Consider the following 19,659-nt stretch of genomic DNA (forward strand, 5'->3'; position numbering starts at 1 on the left):
AAATCAGTAAAGGGCCACCAAATAAGTTGATAAAAAGGGAAAAACTTAAATATGTGTCTAAACTAGCCAGGAATATAAAAGCAGATTGTAAGAGCTTTTATAAGTATCTGAAAAGGGAAGTAGGAACTAAAGTAAAAATTAGTTGGTTGAAGCAGAGACAGGAGAAATTATCATTGGGAATGAGGAAATAGCAGAGGCATTGAACAAATATTTTGTGTCTGTCTTTACTGTAGAAGACATAAGTTCCATACCAAAAATATGGGGCAGCCTAGGGGTTAAAATGAGTGAGGGAATTAAGGTAATTAATATCACTGAGAAAAAAATACTGGAGAAACTCAAGGGGCTAAAACCTGACCAATCCCAGGATCCTGATGACCTCCAGACTGGGGTTCTAGAAGAAATGGCCACAGAGATAGTGGATGCGCTGGCTATGATTTTCTAAAATCCCCTAGATTCCAGAATGATCCCAGCAGATTGGAAGTCAGCAGATATAACACCACTATTCAAGAAAGGAGGGAAAGAGAAAACAGGAAATTACAGATCAGTTGGCCTGACATCAGCCTTTGGGAAAATGCTAGAATCTATTATTAAGGGAGTCTTGATAATGCACTTAGAAAATCATAGCATGTTCAGACAAAGTCAACATTAATTTATCCCCCATCTCCAATTGCCCTTGAACTGAGCAGCTTGCTAGGCCATTTCAGAGGGCAGTTAAGAGTCAACCACATTGCTGTAGGCCTGGGGTCTCATGTAGGCCAGATCAGATAAGGACAGCAGATTTCCTTCCCTAAACAATATTTGTGAACCATATGGGTTATTACAACAACCAATGATAGTTGTCATGATCACCATCACTGAGACTAGTTTTATATTCTAGATTTTTTATCAATTGCATTCAAATTTCATCAGCATCTTAGTGGGACTTGAACCCATGTCTCCAGAGCATTAGCTTGGATCGCTAGTCCAGTGACATTAGCACTTCATTACCATCTCCACAAAAATCAGTAATGGGGCCTCAGCTATTTCTTCAGTCAAAGGGTTATGAATTTTGGGAATTCTCTACCCCAGAGATTTGTGGATGCTCCATCAATGAATACACTTAAGAGTGGGACAGACAGATTTTCGGTCTTACAAGGAGTCAAGGGATATGGGGAGCAGGCAGGAAAGTGGAGTTCAAGCCAAAGATCAGCCATAATTGTACTGAATGGTCTACTCCTGCCCCTATCTGTTGAGTGGAGGGCACTGTGCTGGAGCATAGAGGGTACTGCCCTGGGGTGTAGAGGGCTCTGATCTGGGGTGTAGAGACACTGCGCTCACTGCTGAATTATTAAGGAAACTAAAGTATTCAATTTAAAAGAAAGAGATTGCATTTGTCTCATGCCTTTCATGAGCTCTGCAGATATCAGCCAACGTGATGTCCATGTATCCTCAGCTGATTATTGCACAGGTCAGTTTGGCTAGGTGCTTTCATCTCCTTCCCTACTGAATTGGAATGGAAAGGCTGAATTCCATGATGTCACCAAATTGCTACATTTCCCAGTTGAGTGTTAGTACAAACTTGAACTCAATTAATCTGGCACTAGATAACAATGACCAATAAATCTAATGAATTGTTGTTAAAAAATAACTATTTAAATGCTGTGCATCAGGCATTGAAGCCTATATAAAGCAGCTAGTGAAGCCAAAGAACAGCTTGGGACATCAGATACCAGCCTCAGTAAAGTGTGGAACAAGATGTGGAACAAGGTGTATCCTCATATCTTGTGCTGAAACGCAATAACTATTGACAGCAGTTTATTCTGAGCTTCTTGGCATGAGTCAGCAGCCAATGAATGTTCATCAATCATGGCCAAACCTCAGTGTGAGGGAAATACAATCAGCAGCTGAATAAAGAAAATAATTTGCATCTATGCAGCACCTTGCATCAACTCAGGACAAAGAAGGACGTTTTAATTATATTCACTGTTATAATGTAGAAAACATGGCAGCCAACTTGCACACAGCAAAACCCCACAATTGGAACGAGATAAATGAGCAGGTAATCTGACACTGTTTGAGGGATAAATATTATCCAGGACACTGGAGAAACATCCTACTCTTCTTTGAATAGTACCATCAGATTCTTGGAATGCCCGAGAGGCATTATACAGATGTTGTTAATTAAAACAGAAAATGCTGTTAATACTCAGCAACTGTGGAGAGAAAAATTGGGTTAATGCTTTAGGTTGATGATTCGTTGTTCTAATGAAGGGTCATCTGATCTGTGAAGACCTCCAAAATGCTGCCACTAGATGCCATTGAAATTGGCCTCATTGTGCCTGAGCTGAGATTGCATGTGTTATTGATGGAAGGGCTGAAAAGTGTAAGGTTGGTCTCCCAGGATCCTTGCTTCCACACCCCTCTCTCTTCTGCGTAAACCTGCCACAGATGATTGTGCAACATTGCATGAGCTGTTTATGGAAAAAGGCTTGGGTCAGTGTGAGATAGTGCTGGTGGCTGGTCAGGTAAACATGATGAAATGGAGCTTCCATCTGTTCTACTGTGCTGTTGCATTGGTCAATGGGAGCCAACAATCCCTCTCTTTGCTTCATGAAGTCAGGTTGATCTGGACAATCCTGCCATGGGCTTTTGCTGGTCACTGGAAAGGAGGCGAAGGTAATGGACCTTTTAAAGTCTATGTCACCAGTTGCTGCACTAGTGGACAACCGATTGATTGGTGCTGCTGGTGTGTCCTGTGTGAGTCTAGAATACACTGTTCCCAGTGTGGTCACTCAGCAAATTGGTAAAATCTATTAAACATTGTTAAATTAGCTTCCCTCAAAGTATCATCAGGATTTTTTGAGGTAAATCCCAGAACATGAATAATAGCACTGAATGATTAATTACTTAAAATCCAAATCCTTTTAATTTCCACCTTTGTTGCTGGTATCATTTTCTTCCATATTCTCTCCTAAACTCCACAAACCTGAATTGTCCAAAACTCTGCAGTCTGCTTCCTTTTCCACCTTACACCCCATTCACCCATCAACTCTTTCTTCATTGATTTTTACTGGTTCCGTATTCCTCAGTAAATTAAATTTAAAATCTTCATCCTCACCTACAAATCCCACATGACATTACCTCATCCAACCTCTAGAACCTTCTCTGATTTCTCTCTCCTTTCATGCCTTCTGGTCGCCAACCTGGGCTCCAGTGGATATTCCCTTCCTCTGGTTTTCCTCTTAGCCTTCTGCTATCCTTACCCTACACTCTGGAAATCTCTCAGTAACTCTTCCATCTCTCCGCTTTCCTCTCTTCCTTTAAAAACTTATTCAAAACCCACATCTTCTACCAAACAGTCACCACCTCTCCTACCTCTCAGTAGCCATTCCTTCTCTCCTCTGTAAGATACCTGGAGTGTACTTCTATGGTAAAGTCACTGTAAAGAAGAACTGGTATCTTCATTACATTATGACCTCAAGACACCCAAAAGCACATCATAGCCAATGATGTATTTTTGAAGCATCATCATTGTTGTAATGTTGGCAAGCCAATTTGTGGAAAACCAGCTCTCATAAACAGCAATGAGTTACTGACCAGGACATCTGTTTTTAGTGATGTTCGTTGAGGAATTAAATATTGGCCAGGACACCAAGGAGAACTCCCCTGCTCTTCTTCAAATAGTGTCATGGAATATTTTACATCCACCTGAGAAGGAATATGAAGCCTTGGTTTAAATTCTCTTCTCAGAGACGACACCTCTGACAGTGCAGCATTTCTCAGTACTGTATTGAGTGTCATTCTAGATTATGGGCTCAAGTATCTGATGTGGGGTTTGAAATTGTGACCAACTGACTTAGCAGTGAGAGTGATACCACTGGGCCACTGCAACGCCTGCAAATACCAAGCTATTGTGTTATCCTATGAGCCTGCTCCACCATTCAATAAGATCATGCTGATCTGATTGTAGTCTCAAATCCACTTTTCTGCCTGCCCCCCATAACCCTTGACTCTCTTGTCTATCAAAAATCAGTCTAACTCTGCCTTGAATAAATTCAATGAGCCAGCCTCCACTGCTTTCTGGGGAAGAGAGTTCTACACATTAACGACCCTCTGAGAGAAAAAAACTCTCCTTATCTCACTCTTAAAAAGGAGACTTCTTATTCTTAAACTGTGTCCCCGAGTTCTAGTCTCTCCCATGTGTGGAACCGTCCTCCCAGTATCGACGCTGTCAAGTCCCCTCAAGATCTTATGTGTTTCAATCAGATCACCTCTCATTCTTCTCAACTCTAATGGGTATAGGCCCAACCTGTTCAACCTTTCTTCATAGGATAAGCCCCTCGTCCCAGGAATGAGTTGAGTGAACCTTCTCTGAACTGCTTCTAACACAATTACATCTTATTTTTTCAACTAAGGCGACCAAAACTGTATGCAGGAAGGAGATGGTGGCATAGTGGTAATGTCATTGGATGGGAGGTCCAGAGGTCCAGCCTCATGCTCTGGGGTCACAGGTTCAAATCCCACCATGGCAGCTGGTGGAATTTAAATTCAGTTACTAAATCTGGAACATAAAGCTAGTCTCAGTAATGGTGACCATGAAACTATCATCAATTGTCATAAAGACCCATCTGGTTCACTCGCATCTTTTAGGGGGAAAAATCTGCTGTCCTTACCCAGTCTGGCCTGCATGTGACTCCAGAGTGGCAGCAATGTGGTTGACTCTTTGTCCTCTGAAATATTCCATTCAAAGGGATGGGCAATAAATGCTGGCTTTGTCAGTGATGCCCACATTCCAGGAAAGAATAAAAAAATAAAAAGTATTCCAGATGTGGTCTCACCAAGGCCCTCTGCAGCTGTAGTAAAACTTCCCTACTTTTATATTCCAGTCCCCATGCAATAAATAGCAACATTCCATTTGCCTTCCCAAGCACTTGCTGTACCTGCATAATAACTTTTTGTGATTCATGAACCAGGACACCCACTGAGTTCTGCAATCTCTCATGGATTAAATAGTGCACTGTTTTTCTATTCTTGCTGCCAAAGCAAAAAAGTTCATATTTTCTCACATTATACTCCATTTCCAAATTTTTGCCCACTCACTTAACCTGTCTATATCCCTTTGCAAACTCTCTACCTCCTCTTGACAACTTACTTTCCTACCTATCTTGGTGTCATCGGCAAATTTAGCTACCCCTTTATCCAAGTCATTGATATAGATTGTAAATAGTTGAGGCCCCAGCACTGATCCCTAGCCACCCCAACCCAGAAAAATACCCATTTATCTCTACTTTTTGCTTCTTGTTAGCTAACCAGTCCTTTATCCATGATACTATGTTCCCCCCTACACCATGTGCCCTTATATTGTGTAGTAACCTTTGATGTGGCACCTTATCAAATGCCATTTGGAAAACAAAGTATAATAGATCCACAGGTCCCCTTGCAACTTCCTAAAAAACTCTAATAGATTAGTTAAACACGATTTCCCTTTCACAAGCCAAGTTGACTCTGCCTGATCACATTATAATTTCCTAAGTATCCTGCTATAACCTCCTTAATAATGTCATTTGGACAGAAGTGAGAGATGGATTCTATCAATTTCCCTGTGACAGATGTTAGGCTAACTGGCCTATGGTTTCCTGCTTTCTGTCTCCCTCCTTTCAGAATCTAAGGAGTTTTGGAAGATTATAACCAAAGCCTCCACTATCTCTGCAGCCACTTCTTTTAAGGCCCTAAAATGCAGGCCATCTGGTCCTGGGGACTTGTCAGCCTTTAGGTCTAATAATTCCCCAGAACCTTTTCCCTGGTGATAGTGATTGTTTTAGGTTCCTCCCCGCTGTCCACCTTTTTATTTTCAAGCATCCTTGGGAAATCGTTCTTCTATAGTGAAGACAGATAAAAAAATACCTGTTCAATGCCTCTGCCATTTTCTTGTTTTCCATTATCAGTTCCCCAGACTCTCACTCTAGAGGACCAACACTAGCTTTAGTTACATTTTTCCTATCTAAACAGTTGTAGATACTCTTACTATCTGTGTTTATGTTACTAGCTAGCTTTCTCTCAAACTCAGCTTTCTCCGTATGTTATTTTTCCATCCATTCTTTGCTGGTTCAAGTGTTTTTTTCAATTTGATACAATCCTTAACTTCCTTATTCAACCATGGATGACGTATCCTTCACAAAGAGTCTTTCTTTTTTGCTGGGACAATTATTTTATTAAATATCTCCTTAAAAGTCTGGCACCGCATCTCTACTGTCCTACCTTTTAAACAATTTTCCAAGTCCACTTTATCCTTTGCTTTCATGTCCTTATAATTATTAATGGTTAAAACACTAGCCTTAGATCCATAAGGCCCCTTGAAACTAAAAGTGAAATTCTATTATATTATGATCACCATAAAAGTTCCTTTACCATGAAGTCTTTAATTAATCCTGTCTCATTGCTCATTACCAAGTCGAGAATATTCTTGCTCTTGAACGTATTGCTCTAAGAAATTGTCCCGCATACACAATATGAATTCATTTCCCAGGCTCCCATTGCCAATCTGATTCTTCCAGTCTACATGGAGATTAAAATGGGCTGAATCTTCGGCCCGGTGAGTGGGGCTGGGTCCCGCTCGCCAAGGCGTAAAATGACGTGAGGTGATGGCGGGCATGTGTCCCCACGTCACCACGTGTCACTTAGGTTTTCAGTTCGGCGGGCATGCAGCCAACTTGTCCATTAATGAACTAATTAAGCCTATTGAGAAAGTTGCCTGTCCAACCTTAAGGTTGGGGGGCAGGTGAAGAGCCCAGGCGGCCTTCACATTTTTCATGGAGCCTCATCCACGGGCGGCATGAGGTTTTATGAATGATTTAAAATTTTCAGAAATTTTTTAATTAAAATTAATGCACATGTCCCTGCTCATGTGACAATTTCACATGATGGGGCATGTCATAAAAATGTTTACAACACCTTATTGAACTGTTAAAACTTAAAACTGTTCTCCCTGAGGCACCTTTGTGCCTCAGGGAGATTTCTGCACTCTTTCACGCGCATGCGCTCCAACTCAGGGAACCCCCGCCCCCTGCCCTCACAGGAAGCGCACAGCACATCTGTGCGCGAGTCACACTGGGGGGGCCTTAATTGGCCCACCCATGTAAAATAGCAGCGCAAACCCGATCAGGGGTGCCGATCAGGTCCGCGCCTACCCGCGCCCTCCTACACACAACCCCCCCCGAAGGCGGGATAATTCTACCCAGTGGCACAGGAAAGTAAAAACTCATGGGATTCAGAGTAATGTGGCAAACTGGATAAAAGGTTGGCTTTGTAACAAGAAACAAAGGGTAAGGGTCGATAGATGCCCTTGCGAATGGAAAGTTGTCTCAAGTGGTGTTCCACAGGGCTCAGTGTTGGGACCCTTGCTGTTTGTGTTATATATTAACGATTTGGATGTGAACGTGGGGGGCACAAAGGGGAAAGTTGCAGATGATACAAAGATTGGCTGAGTAGTGGATATGTAGAGGATAGTCATAATCTCCAAAACAATATAGATGGGTTGGTGGAGTGGGCGGCAAAGTGGCAGATGGATTTTAACAAAGAGAAGTGTGAGGTCATACATTTAGGGAGGTCAAACAGTTACAGGGATTACACAATAAATAGGAATAGGCTAAGAGTGGTAGATGAAGTGAGAGATCTTGGCGTACAAGTACACAGGTCCCTGAAGGCAGCAATTCAAGTAGACAAGGTTGTAAAGAAGGCATATGGAATGCTCTGCTTCATTGGCAGAGGTATAGAATATAAAAGTAAGGATATAATGTTGGAATTGTATAAAACACTGGTGAGGCCACAACTGGAGTATTGTGTGCAGTTCTGGTCACCATATTACAGGAAGGATGTAATAGCTCTGGAGAGAATGCAGACGAGTTTTACAAGAATGTTTCCAGGGTTAGAAAAGTGTAGCTACGAGGAGAGATTGGACAGGTTGGGGTTATTTTCCTTAGAACAAAGAAGGCTGAGAGGTGACTTGATTGAGGTGTACAAAATTATGAGGGGAACAGATAGAGTGGACAGGATAAAATTGTTTCCCTTGGTGGAGAATTCTAGAACCAGGGGACATAGATTCAAGATAAGTGGCAGAAGGTGTAGGGGGGACATGAGGAAGAACTTTTTTACGCAGAGGGTAGTGGGTGTCTGGAATTCGCTGCCCAAGTTGGTGGTAGAGGCAGAAACTTTAAACTCTTTTTAAAAGTACCTGGATCTGCACCTTAAGTGCTATAAGCTGCAGGGCTATGGGCCGGGTGCAGGAAGGTGGGATTAGAAAGGGCACCTGGGTGTCCTCGGGCTGGCATGGAAAAGATGGGCTGAATGGCCTCCTTCTGTGCTGTAACTTTTCTATGGTTCTATGGTTCTATGATCAATTCAGTACCTTTCTTACACACCCCATTTACTTATTCCTGCATAATCTGTCCTACAATGTAACTACTATTAAGGGGAACTAAACTATTCCTACAAGTGACTTTTGCCTTTCCTATTTCTCATCTCTGTCCAAACTGACTCTACATCTTGCTCTTTTAAATGAAGGTAATCTCTCACTACTGTACTAATGACATCCTTAATTAACAGAGCAACCTCATCACCTTTTCCAAACATCCTATCTTTTCAAAAAATCAAGTATTCTTCAATATTCAGGTCTCAGCCTTGGTCACCATGCAACCATGTCTCTGTAATGGCGATTAGGTCATACATATTTATTTGTAGGTGTGCTAACAGTTTATCCATTTTGTTACAAATGCTGGAAGCATTCAGATACAAAGACTTTAACTTTGTCTTTTTACAATTTTTGTAATTTCTGGCCTTATCTGCTGAAGCACTCTTAAGTTTGTACTCTGGTTATCTCTACCCAAACCACTGCCCTGTTCTAGAACCTCACTGTTACCCTTTGATTTACTACGCTTCCTCTCATATGATCCTTCCCCCATCCCCACTATTCCCCTCACCAATCATACATATATCTCCATTTAGTTCCATTTGCCACCCTTTGGCGATCCCAATTGTTCCATTTCTCCTGGGTCCTTTCAATCTCCCCAACATTCATCACCTGATCATGTTGTTTATTGATATCAGCAAACTTTTTTATTTCAACACATCCCTCCACATCCCTTGTAAATGCTGTGACGAGCAGGGCACTGCAATAAACTCTTGTGGAGTAAGGAAAAAGAATTAATGCAGCCTGGTGACATATGTATTGGTAATGTTAATCACTCAGGGAGAGTGGATAATGTCAAGTTTTCCCCTCTTGTTTATCCAGGATATTCCAATATAAAGAGACAGGTCATGTGGAAAGCTAGTGAAAGAAAAGTAAGGTCAGGGGCACATTAAAACACTGGCCTCCAGAGCCCGTGCCCAGGGATCCACCTCAATATGGAGTCCCAAAAAGCTGTGAAGGACTGAAACAAATTACATTTTTAATTCTGAGATTGATAGCTTTTGATGTGTCAGAGCGTTAAAGAATATGGAGCAAAGGCAAGTCAATGAAGTTGAGCTACAGATCATCTATGACCTAACTGAATGATGGAATAGCCTCAAGGGGCTGAATGGCCACTTCCTGTCCCTATGTCTCCCTGGTAAAGCTTACCATAACACAAAAAAATTGCAAATGTTGACTTAAGTTCATTATATTGTAATATGTTTCATGGACTTTACTGCATGTTTGTGTTTGAATAGATAGGGAGGAGGGGTGAGGGGGCGGGTGATGGATTGGGCTGAGGATTTAGAGGGTTCTTAGCACCCAGGGCCAGAAGAATTCTTCATCTGGTTCTGAGTAAAATTCATTGCAAGCGTAGTTGACAGAATCCAGCTGGATTTTAACCGTGAAAAGTCTATCCCAGTGATTGGCTAGCTATTGAGATGAGTTTGTTTTCTTGTCTTTTACTTCTGTTTCTCCTCGCCCAGGTTATGGAGTGGGTTCCTGACGGGGTCGTGTTGCCGGAGTTACACAAATAACCATTCTTCACATGTAAGCATTGAGAGGGAGTGTTGGCAAATCACTCCTACGCCCACAACCATGACGACTGAGGTGGGTCCTAACCTCCCCAAGCTGATCTCCACTTTCCATTGTCCAGAGGCACAGAGAAAGCCATTTCCAAATCTTAAATAGAATTTGATAATATTACCAACCCCTGACATATCCCCAGGTCCGACTATAATCATTCCCATCACATTCTCCCCAGAGAGAAAGAGACAGGCTAGGAAATTTGAGGAAGTTATCCCTAGTCTGATCATCTCTTTCACTTCTTGGCCCTTCGGTTCCTTCATTGTGAGCACTCTGCCTTGTACATCCCTGCTCAATCTGTTCTTGTATTGCTTGCCATCGCTTCTTTGACAAGTCTACTGAGGCCTGACTCCCAGCACGTTAATGGAGCTGCTTCTGAATGGTCTCAGCTGTGGGAAGAATGTTCACCTTTGACAAGCTTTTCCAAGTGTGTGGTCACTTCCTTCACCACTCCCCACACCACCCCAGCATGTGGTTGTGTACCTCCTCCAGTCGGTGTTGCCTTGTCCCCACCCCACCACCGCCCTCCCACCAACCCCGGTCTGATCCACACTGGAGCCCTTGCTCTGGCACCGCACTGAAAGCCAGCTGGGAAAAAGTGACTTGCTTGTGCCCCCAACAAATGTGCGGCACCTCTTCCTTGATGTACTACGAGTGATGCCCACGAGTGCTGCCCAGGGCTATGTGTGCTCACCTCCAAGTTCCCTTCGAAGTTGAGCTTGCCATTTGAATGCCATTTAAAGGCTGTTCTGAAGTCACGCCAACGTGAGTGGTAAATTTGACGTGGAGGGATGATTCCGGTGTGAGGGCATAATAATGAGATGCAAATTCATTAAAATTAAGTTCCTGATGTTGGACGTGAGAAAGGCAGCCTGCTGTTGACAGGTGGAGTGGACAATCGCAAACTGGTTTCATGGTGGCGTGAAACTAAGTTTTGGCTTTCTTGCCATGTTGCCCATTCACGCCCATCATGACACCCGCTGCCAATGGGACCGGACAATTCTGCCCAAAGAATCTTACCTCACAGAAGATGGCCATTTGGCCTGCCATGCTGATGCAGACTCTTTGAAAGAGCTGTTCAGTTTGATCCCACTTTGCAGCTTATTTCCCATTACCCTGCAGGTTAGTCCCTTTCATGTTCATGTCTAAATTTGGAAAGTTTTCATGGAGTCTGCTTCCACCCTTTCAGATATTGCATTCCATATGCTGATAGTGCTTATTTCTCCTTATTCCTCCCCTAATTCCTTTGCCTTTATTTTTAACCTATGATCTTTGGTTACTGACCCACATTCCAAAGGGAGGATATAATTGCTATGAATCCATTAGGATTTGTTTTTGTTGAATACATGAAGCATGGTCTCTTATGTAAGCACTGGCAACACTGCCCCATCAGGAGCCAATTCCTTCACCTAGGCCAGGGGAAATGACAGTGAAAGAAAAGGAAACAATGGACAGTAGGTTGTATAGATTGGGACCTAGTAGCAGTCCTGGGGTACTATGCTCCTTGCCTTGTGCCATCAGGTGCAGCTGATATTAAGATGATTTTCTGTCTCATTTCAGAACCAAGAATCATTAAACCCAAATAACTTAGAATACTGGATGGAAGATATTTACACTCCGGGATATGACTCCTTACTGAAACGAAAAGAGGCTGAATTCAGGAGAGCAAAGATCTGTAAGATGGCTGCCTTAATTGTAGCAGCAGTCTGCACTGTGGTCTTGGTTATTGTAGTCCCAATTTGTACTATGAAATCTTAATCCTTTTATAATTCTTGTATCAAAGAGTCTGAATAAATATCCAAAGTCTCCAATATGTACAGTTGGGGCTGATCTTTATCACTGTCTTAACCCTATATGTGTTGTATAAGTGGGTTTACAGGATTGGACACTAGGCTGTCTAGTCTTCACTGGTGCACAATGAGTTAAATATTTGTATAATCTTCCTCTGTGCACTGTTTTAAAGCAGTCGTTTGAAACAAACAGAACCATGACTCAATCAAACAGTATACTACGGATCTGTGTCCTAATGAGTTATCAGTGAGCTCACCATCAAAATGTTAGTGCCATTTTAAAATTAATTTGTGAAGAAAACAAAACAGTATATTGGGAAAATAACAGTCATGCAATAACCACACGGGTAGCAGCATTTGAGGGTCAGTTATGTTTTAATGCCAAATTTGATTTAAAATAAACTGAAGACACTTTTGATTGTTTCAGGAACATTTGGGATTAAACCACCCTCCACCTGGTTGAATTTATTTGCTCATTGAATTATTTTTCCTTTCAGTCTCACTTCCTCTGAATAAAAGGTATTGCTATGACTACTCGCATGGGTCCTAGTGTTTTTGTGGGGTCTGTGGGGCATTCCTTGTTCAGACTCCTCCCCCAACTCTTTTTTCTAGTACGTTGATGATTGTATCAGTGCCGTTTCCTGCCCTCACCCAGAACTGGAAAACTTCATTAACTTGGCTTTCAATTTCCACCCTTCTATCGCCTTCATATAGTCCATCTCCAAGAATTCCCTTCACTTCCTCAATTTCTCTGTCTCAATTTCTGGGGATAGGCTATCTACTAATATTCATTACAAGCCCACTGACTCCCACAGCTACCTCGACTACACTTCCTCACACTCTACCTCCTGTAAGGACTCCATTCCACTCTTCTAGTTTCTCCGTCTCCATTGTATCTGTTATGATGATGCAATCCTCCTCAACAGCACTTCTGATGTGTCTTCCTTTTTCCTCAACCGTGGATTCTCCCGCTGGAGGTGACAGGACCCTCAACCATGTCCGACCCACTTCCTGCACTTCTGCTTTCACTCTTCCCTTCCCTCCCAGAACCATGATAGGGTTCCCCTTGTCCTCAAATTCTATCCCACCAGCCTCCACAGTCAAAGGGTCATCCTTCACCATTTCTGCCAACTCCAGCATGATGCCACCACTAAACACATCTGCCCTTCTCCTCCCCTTTCAGCATTCTGAAGATACCATTCCCTTTGGGACACCTTGGTCCACTCCCCAATCATCCCAACACCATGGCACCTGCCCAAGGCACCTTCACATGCAATCACAGGAGGTGTAACACTTACCTTTTACCTCCACTCTCTTCACTGTCCAAGGCCCCAAACATTCCTTCCAAGTGAGCCAGTGATTTACTTGTACATCATTCAATATAGTATACTTGTTTGCTGCCCACAATGCGGTCTCCCCTATGCTGGGGAGGCCAAACGCATGTTGGATGGCCACTTTACTGAACACCTCAAGTGCTTACTCCACAAGCATGAGCCTGACCTTCCGTTGCTAATTCACCACCTTGGTTTCACACTGACATTCCTGTCCTCGGCCTGCATTGCAGTAATTCAATAAAGCTAAACGCAAGCTGGAGGGATAGAACTTCACCTTCCGATTAGGCAATTCACAGTCTTCTGAATTCTCAGAATTGAGTTCAACAATTTCAGACCTTGAAATCTGTCCTCCATTTTGATTCTGTTTTTTTCTGTCATATGACTGTCTGAATCTTGTTTTCCATGTTTTTGCTTTCAGAGAGAGTTTCTCATTATTCTGCCATTCACACAAATGCTTTGTTACCACTCCCTTTGCCTTTTGTTCCTTGACAGCTTTGTCATTTAATCTCCCCCCTCTACCCTATCCCAGAGCTTCAATTGTGTTCTTCATTCCCCCCCACCTTTTGAAGGCATTGAACCCATCACATTTCCACCTTCTTTCAGTTCTGAAGAAGAGTCACATTCAATTCCAAAAATTAATTCTGTTTCTCTCTCCAAAGATGCTGCCAGACCTGCTGACTATTTCCAGCACTTCCTGTTTTTATAAAGAATTAAGTCATGTTCTTTTGATGCCTCTTTGAAGCTTCAGTTCACTCTTTAGGCAAAACCCACCATCAGCCGAAGAACACAGGGCCAGTAATTCTCCGCATTCTGAATTTCACTGGTCAGAAAGTAGCGGTCAGCACACAGCTAAGCTGAGTTCTGATGATGAGATCAGAGGACCAACTTAACCTGATTGCTGGGCTCCTGCATCTTAGCTTCAGTTGAAGGGATTACCTGAGTTAAGGCCCAGCATGTGCACAGTCACTGAGATCTTGTTTTATTCATTCATGGGATGTGGGCTTCGCTGGCTGGGCCAGCATTTATTGCCCATCCCTAATAGCCCTTGAGAAGGTGATGGTGAGCTACCTACTTAAACCACTGCAGTCCATGTGGTGTAGGTACACCCACACTGCTGTTAGGGAGGGAGTTCCAGGATTTTGGCCCAGCAACAGTGAAGGAATGGCGATATATTTCCAAGTCAGGATGGTGAGTGGCTTGGAGGGGAACTTCCAGGTGGTGGTGTTCCTATCTATCTGCTGCCCTTGTCCTTCTAGATGGTAGTGACCGTGGGTTTGGAAGGAGCCTTGGTGAATTCCTGCAGTGCATCTTGTAGATGATACACACTGCTGCTACTATGCATGGATGGTGGAGAGAATGAATGTTTGTGGATGTGGTGCCAATCAAGCGGGCTGCTTTGGCCTGGATGGTATCACTCCTCTTGAGTGTTGTAGGAGCTGCACTCATCCAGGCAAGTGGACGGTATTCCATCACATTCCTGACTTGCGCCTTGTAGATGGTGGACAGGATTTGGGGAGTCAGGAGGTGAGCTATTCATTGCAGGATTCCTAACCTCTGACCTGGTCTTGTAGCCACAGCATTTATATGGCTAGTCCAGTTCAGTTTCTGGTCAATGGTAACCCCCAGAATGATGATAGTGGGGGATTCAGTGATGGTAATGCCATTGAACATCAAGGGGTGATGGTTGGATTTTCTCATGTTGGAGATGGTCATTGCCTGGTACTTGTGTGGTGCGAATGTTACTTGCCACTTTGCCCAAGCTTATATATTGTCCAGGTCTTGCTGCATTTGGGTATGGACTGCATCATTATCTGAGGAGTCGTGAATGGTGCTGAACATTGTGCGATCATCAGTGAACATCCCCACTCCTGACCTTATGATGGAAAGAAGGTCATTGATGAAGCAGCTGAAGATGGTTGGACCGAGGACACTACCCTGAGGAAGTCCGCAGTGATGTCCTGGAGCTGAGATGACTGACCTCCTACGACCGCAGCCATCTTCCTTTGTGCTAGGTGTGACTCCAACCAGCGGAGAGTTTCCCCCCTGATTCCCAGTTTTACTAGGGCTTTTTGATGCCACACTCGTTCAAATGTTGCCTTGAAGTCAAGGGCAGTCACTTTCACTTCAACTGTTTACAGTAATGGTCTGAAAACCCAACAGTCTCCTTCCCACTGGATGTTCCTCTCCAAGCCCAGCCTTGGCAATACACATGAATCCAGCTGAAGATTTATTACATGATGTTTGAAGCTTCCGCACTAGACAGGCTCCAAATTGTGGTGATTGGGGGTTTGGGGCAGGGTGTGGGTACCTTCACCGATTGTTCTGTATTTGATCAGAAAGTTACGGAAAGAGCACCCAAGTCTCTGGAGCCTACTGTGTGCGTGGTGCATAGGAACGTCAGAACATAACAACAGACGATATAGGAATTGCTAGATGCGAAAAAGACAAAGGTCCATTTGGTTCCTCTTCCACCATCATGGCAGTATCATGCTACAATAATAATGGAGCTGTTGGCTAATCCTAGCAATCAATCTCTACTAGTAATCTAGAACCACTCCAGAAAATGGGGGTTGACTCTTAACTGCCCTCTGAAATGGTCTAGCCACCCAGTTCATGGGCAATTAGGGATGGGCAACAAATCCTGGCCTTACCGGCGACGCCCACATCCCATGAAAAAATAATTCAAATTGACAGGAGGACCCACTGATTCAAAATCATCTTTTTCCTCCCAAACATTCTTCACTTACCACTTGTCATGTCTCCAAATCCTCATGTGCTGTATCTCAAATTCTGAAATAAATCTTATCTAATTTGCATTTGAATGAATTGGTATGAAGCGATAAAAAGAGGTTCCCTGTCATCAGCAGGACTTCATAAAATTACTCCATAATATGTGTAAACATTTAGAAAACTGCATACATAGCAATTATTGAACAGTGGCTGCTAATATTCCTGCAAATGTGTTCATCATAATAACATGTGTCCAGGTCTTGCAATCCCCACCTGTGAAAACTGTGATCTATTATAAATGAACTGAACAATTTTGTATCTAATCACAGAATAAATACAACTGAATGTAAACAGCTCTTTGAGTGTTGGTGTGTATTAAAATGATTCACAAATTTGTATAATCAACTGCTGACTGCTCCTGTTAAACCCTAGGACATCTGTGCAAAACATCAGGGTAATAAGTGACAGGCTCACATTAGCAACAAAATTGCCTGTCAAAGAATTCAAAGGAAATTGTATTTCACCAGTCATATTGCTCCATCTATCATAAGAAAAAATAAATTGAAGTTACGCTGAAAAATTAATGTTATATTCTAATTCAATCTTATAAGCTGCCAGCAAAAATTCAAACGCTCCAAGAAAATTTAACAACATTTTTTTGCCAAATAAATGTTTGCATTATTAATGGTTGGATCAATTTTGTCCATATCTAAGGGATGCATTTCTGCTCTATGGGAGTTTGAGTTGGAGGGAGCTCCACAATATTGCAGCAGGGATTCTCTACGATGTGAGATTTCCAGGATTTTCATTGCCCACTAGTGATAGTTAAATTGACATCACTTAACTGCCTTAACTGAAATACAAACAACTCAATTAATTTATTCATCCTTGAGGTTTAGAAGAGGATTTACACTAGGGAAGGGTGAAATACCAAATTGAGATATCAGTCACCTGCGTGTCTGCCTCAGATATACAGGGAGTGAAGGAGATACTTGGAGTTAAAAATCTCGGCAGCAGGATTGTAATAGGATACCATCCAATTCTGATTGGACACATTCATGAAGATTTCCTCAAACAGTCCCTGCCAGCCAAACAGCCCCTCTCCCCAGCTTGAGCATTTTTAGTTAATAATTAGATGTTCAAAAAAAAGACTTACATTTATATACAACCTTTCACAACTGCAGTGTGTCCTAAAGCACTTGCCAGCCTATGAAGTATTTTTGAAGTGTAATCAGTGTTGTAATGTGGCAGCCAAATTGCCGTCAGCAAACTCCTGTAAACAGGGATGTGATAGTGACCAGATAATCTGCTTTTAGTGATGTTGATTGGTCAGGGCGCCAGGGAGATTCCCCCTGATCTGAGTGCCCTGAGGTCTTTAACAGCCACCTAAGAGGACTGACAGGGTGTTGGTTTAACGCCTCATCCTAAAGACAACACCTCCAACATTGGAGCATTCCTTCTACCCTGGAAATGTCAAGATTTTAATGTTCTAGTTCCTGGATTGGAGCTTGAATTTTTGACCTTCTGACCCAGAGGCAAGGATGCCACCCACTGGCCAGAGCTGGCACTATTTTTTTTCAAATATACACTTTTTAATGCTCCTGGCCCACTTCCAGGAGTATTCAGGAAATTAATCTTCCCTTCCTAGAGCATGTTGGTTGGTTCTGGAGGTTGACGACTGCCATGGTATTAATGGCCCACCATACTTGCTTTGCACTTCCAGGGCCTTCGTGATGCAACCCAATGATTATCTGGTTAATTGACATTGATTGCAGCTCAGTTCAGGTGTAACCCATCCGCTTTGTACGCATTCCTCCTACCCCACAAAGTATCCCCGTGCCCCAGGAATCTGCATCACTCCTCTAGCTATGCATTCAACTGCACTTTCTACTGCACATATGCTGGCTTGTACATGGCGCTATGAGTAATTGATAACATTACCACTGTAAAAGGGCTGGGATGAGAGAGAATTGAAACCCCTGTTTCTTTCCCTTTATTGTCCATAATTGGTGTGTTTTTGTAAAGGATGGTGCGTGTGTTTCTCAACCCTTGAATGTAAAGTCAACTTGAATAACCAGCAGCAAGATTTTTGTTGGTTTAATTATAGAGGGTCATTTATTCACACGTTCACCCCGAATATTTAATACTACATCACTCACTCAGCCACTTTCTCACTCACACACAAAAGGAAAATACAATTCTAGAGAATCATGCATTTTTACAAGTTATAAATAAAAGAATAATTCGTAATTCATATGTTTGGTTCATCTTGAATTGCAGGCCTGATGAAGAAGATGTTTTCACTCATGAAGTGTAGACTAGGTGGATTCAATAGCTGGAGTCATATATCAGAATTGCTGCAGGATTTCCTGGAAGAGATAGATTTTCAGCAGTTGACAAAGTTAGTTACTTGTAGTCTTGAAACCAGGAGGTCCATTTTCTGTATTGGTGGATTCAAAAAGGAACAAGCTTGAAGACATTATGATGTTACTGTCTCCAGGTCTCAATGCATAGATTTGTTGTCTTTTTGACTGCTGCTGTTTCTGCAGTTGTTCTGAGTAGTTGTGCAGACAGCACTTAAAGACTTTTTTTAAAGGGCAATCAATATGGCTGCCTTACCATGTGGTCCTTTGCAGCTCTCATCCAGATATGGTGTTGGGTTTAAGTTACTTAGCCACAACCTGAATCTTTGTGTTTGCGGACATTCACCCTGGGAGTTTGAGACAATCATTGCCTTGGTTTCAGAACAACCCATTTAAGTCAGGAATACAGTTGGAATGGTTTCAGGCTTTGGGTGTTTTACCTCTTTAGTCTGGAATATTCCTTTGTGTTCTTCCAAGACAGTGTGGCAGATTCTTGGAATCCACAGACCGAGAGTCAGGTGAACCCCCAGCTGCCATCTTTTGCAGCACATCAAAGTCCATTTTAAACGAAATGTGAGTTCTGGTAGATCTCATGTCACTAGCTCCAATGTGGACCCTGACCTCTGGCATGATCCTTTCCCCTAACAGAATGTGCTGCACCTGTCTGAAATGGATAAGAAAAGACTGCCTGAAACCTTGATGTGCATTGCCTCTGCTCTTTTGATTCTGGATGAAATAGCTCCTCAGTTTAAACAGAAACTCCAACACAAGAGAATGTAAAGATATTACAATTTTTATTAAGTGTCCTGTGAATCAGTTATACAAAATGGTCCAACATCTTAGAAAAAATGGAAAATCAAGTATTCTCACACCAGCCTCCCACCTCAGTTCCAGGGGTCTGCAGAGTGCCATTACTTTTATTTTCATCCTTGGTTTTCAGTTGCTCTTTAGCTAACTACATGTTGAGAACGTTTGTCAATTGGAACATTATGCAAGCTGTGCAGAATATGATTCTCTTTCAGATAATCTCAGGATATCAAACTGTAAGCGCTTCAGGATTGTTTGTATATCTGAAAAATTGCTTCACACCAAACGGGAGCAAATTTCAGATTAGGTTTTACAAATGAATGGTTCTGATTCGGAGCTTTTTACCTCCTGGGGGTTTAGGTGCAGAGGCCACAGGAATGTTTGATTTTGTTGCCAAAAATAGATATAATATCCAGCAGCACTTCCTGACCCCTGAACCTGAACTTCTGATATGTATTCCCAAAGGTGAACCTCCACACTGAGAGAACATCGTCATAAAAACTTTAGTGTTCTTCTGAGCACCAGTCTGTTCTGTGATGTGGAATGGAATGCTGCCGCTGCCTATTTTTGCAGCACAAAACCCTAAACATAAGGAGAAAGCTGTCTCGCCTCCCACTCCTCTTCTC

The 19,659-nt window shown here is 42.6% G+C and overlaps 1 protein-coding gene across 1 annotated transcript in view; it reads left to right on the forward strand.

The window, feature by feature from the left end:
• The window catches only part of minar1 (membrane integral NOTCH2 associated receptor 1), a 140,865-nt gene extending 129,098 nt beyond the window's left edge, over positions 1–11,767 (forward strand). The window contains exon 3 of the mRNA XM_041175395.1: positions 11,570–11,767. Within this exon, the coding sequence (XP_041031329.1) occupies positions 11,570–11,767 (198 nt within the window). The remainder of the gene's footprint in view (positions 1–11,569) is intronic.
• Positions 11,768–19,659: the final 7,892 nt, after the last annotated feature.

This window comes from Carcharodon carcharias, chromosome 26 (assembly GCF_017639515.1).
Source record: "Carcharodon carcharias isolate sCarCar2 chromosome 26, sCarCar2.pri, whole genome shotgun sequence".
Taxonomy (NCBI): domain Eukaryota; kingdom Metazoa; phylum Chordata; class Chondrichthyes; order Lamniformes; family Lamnidae; genus Carcharodon; species Carcharodon carcharias.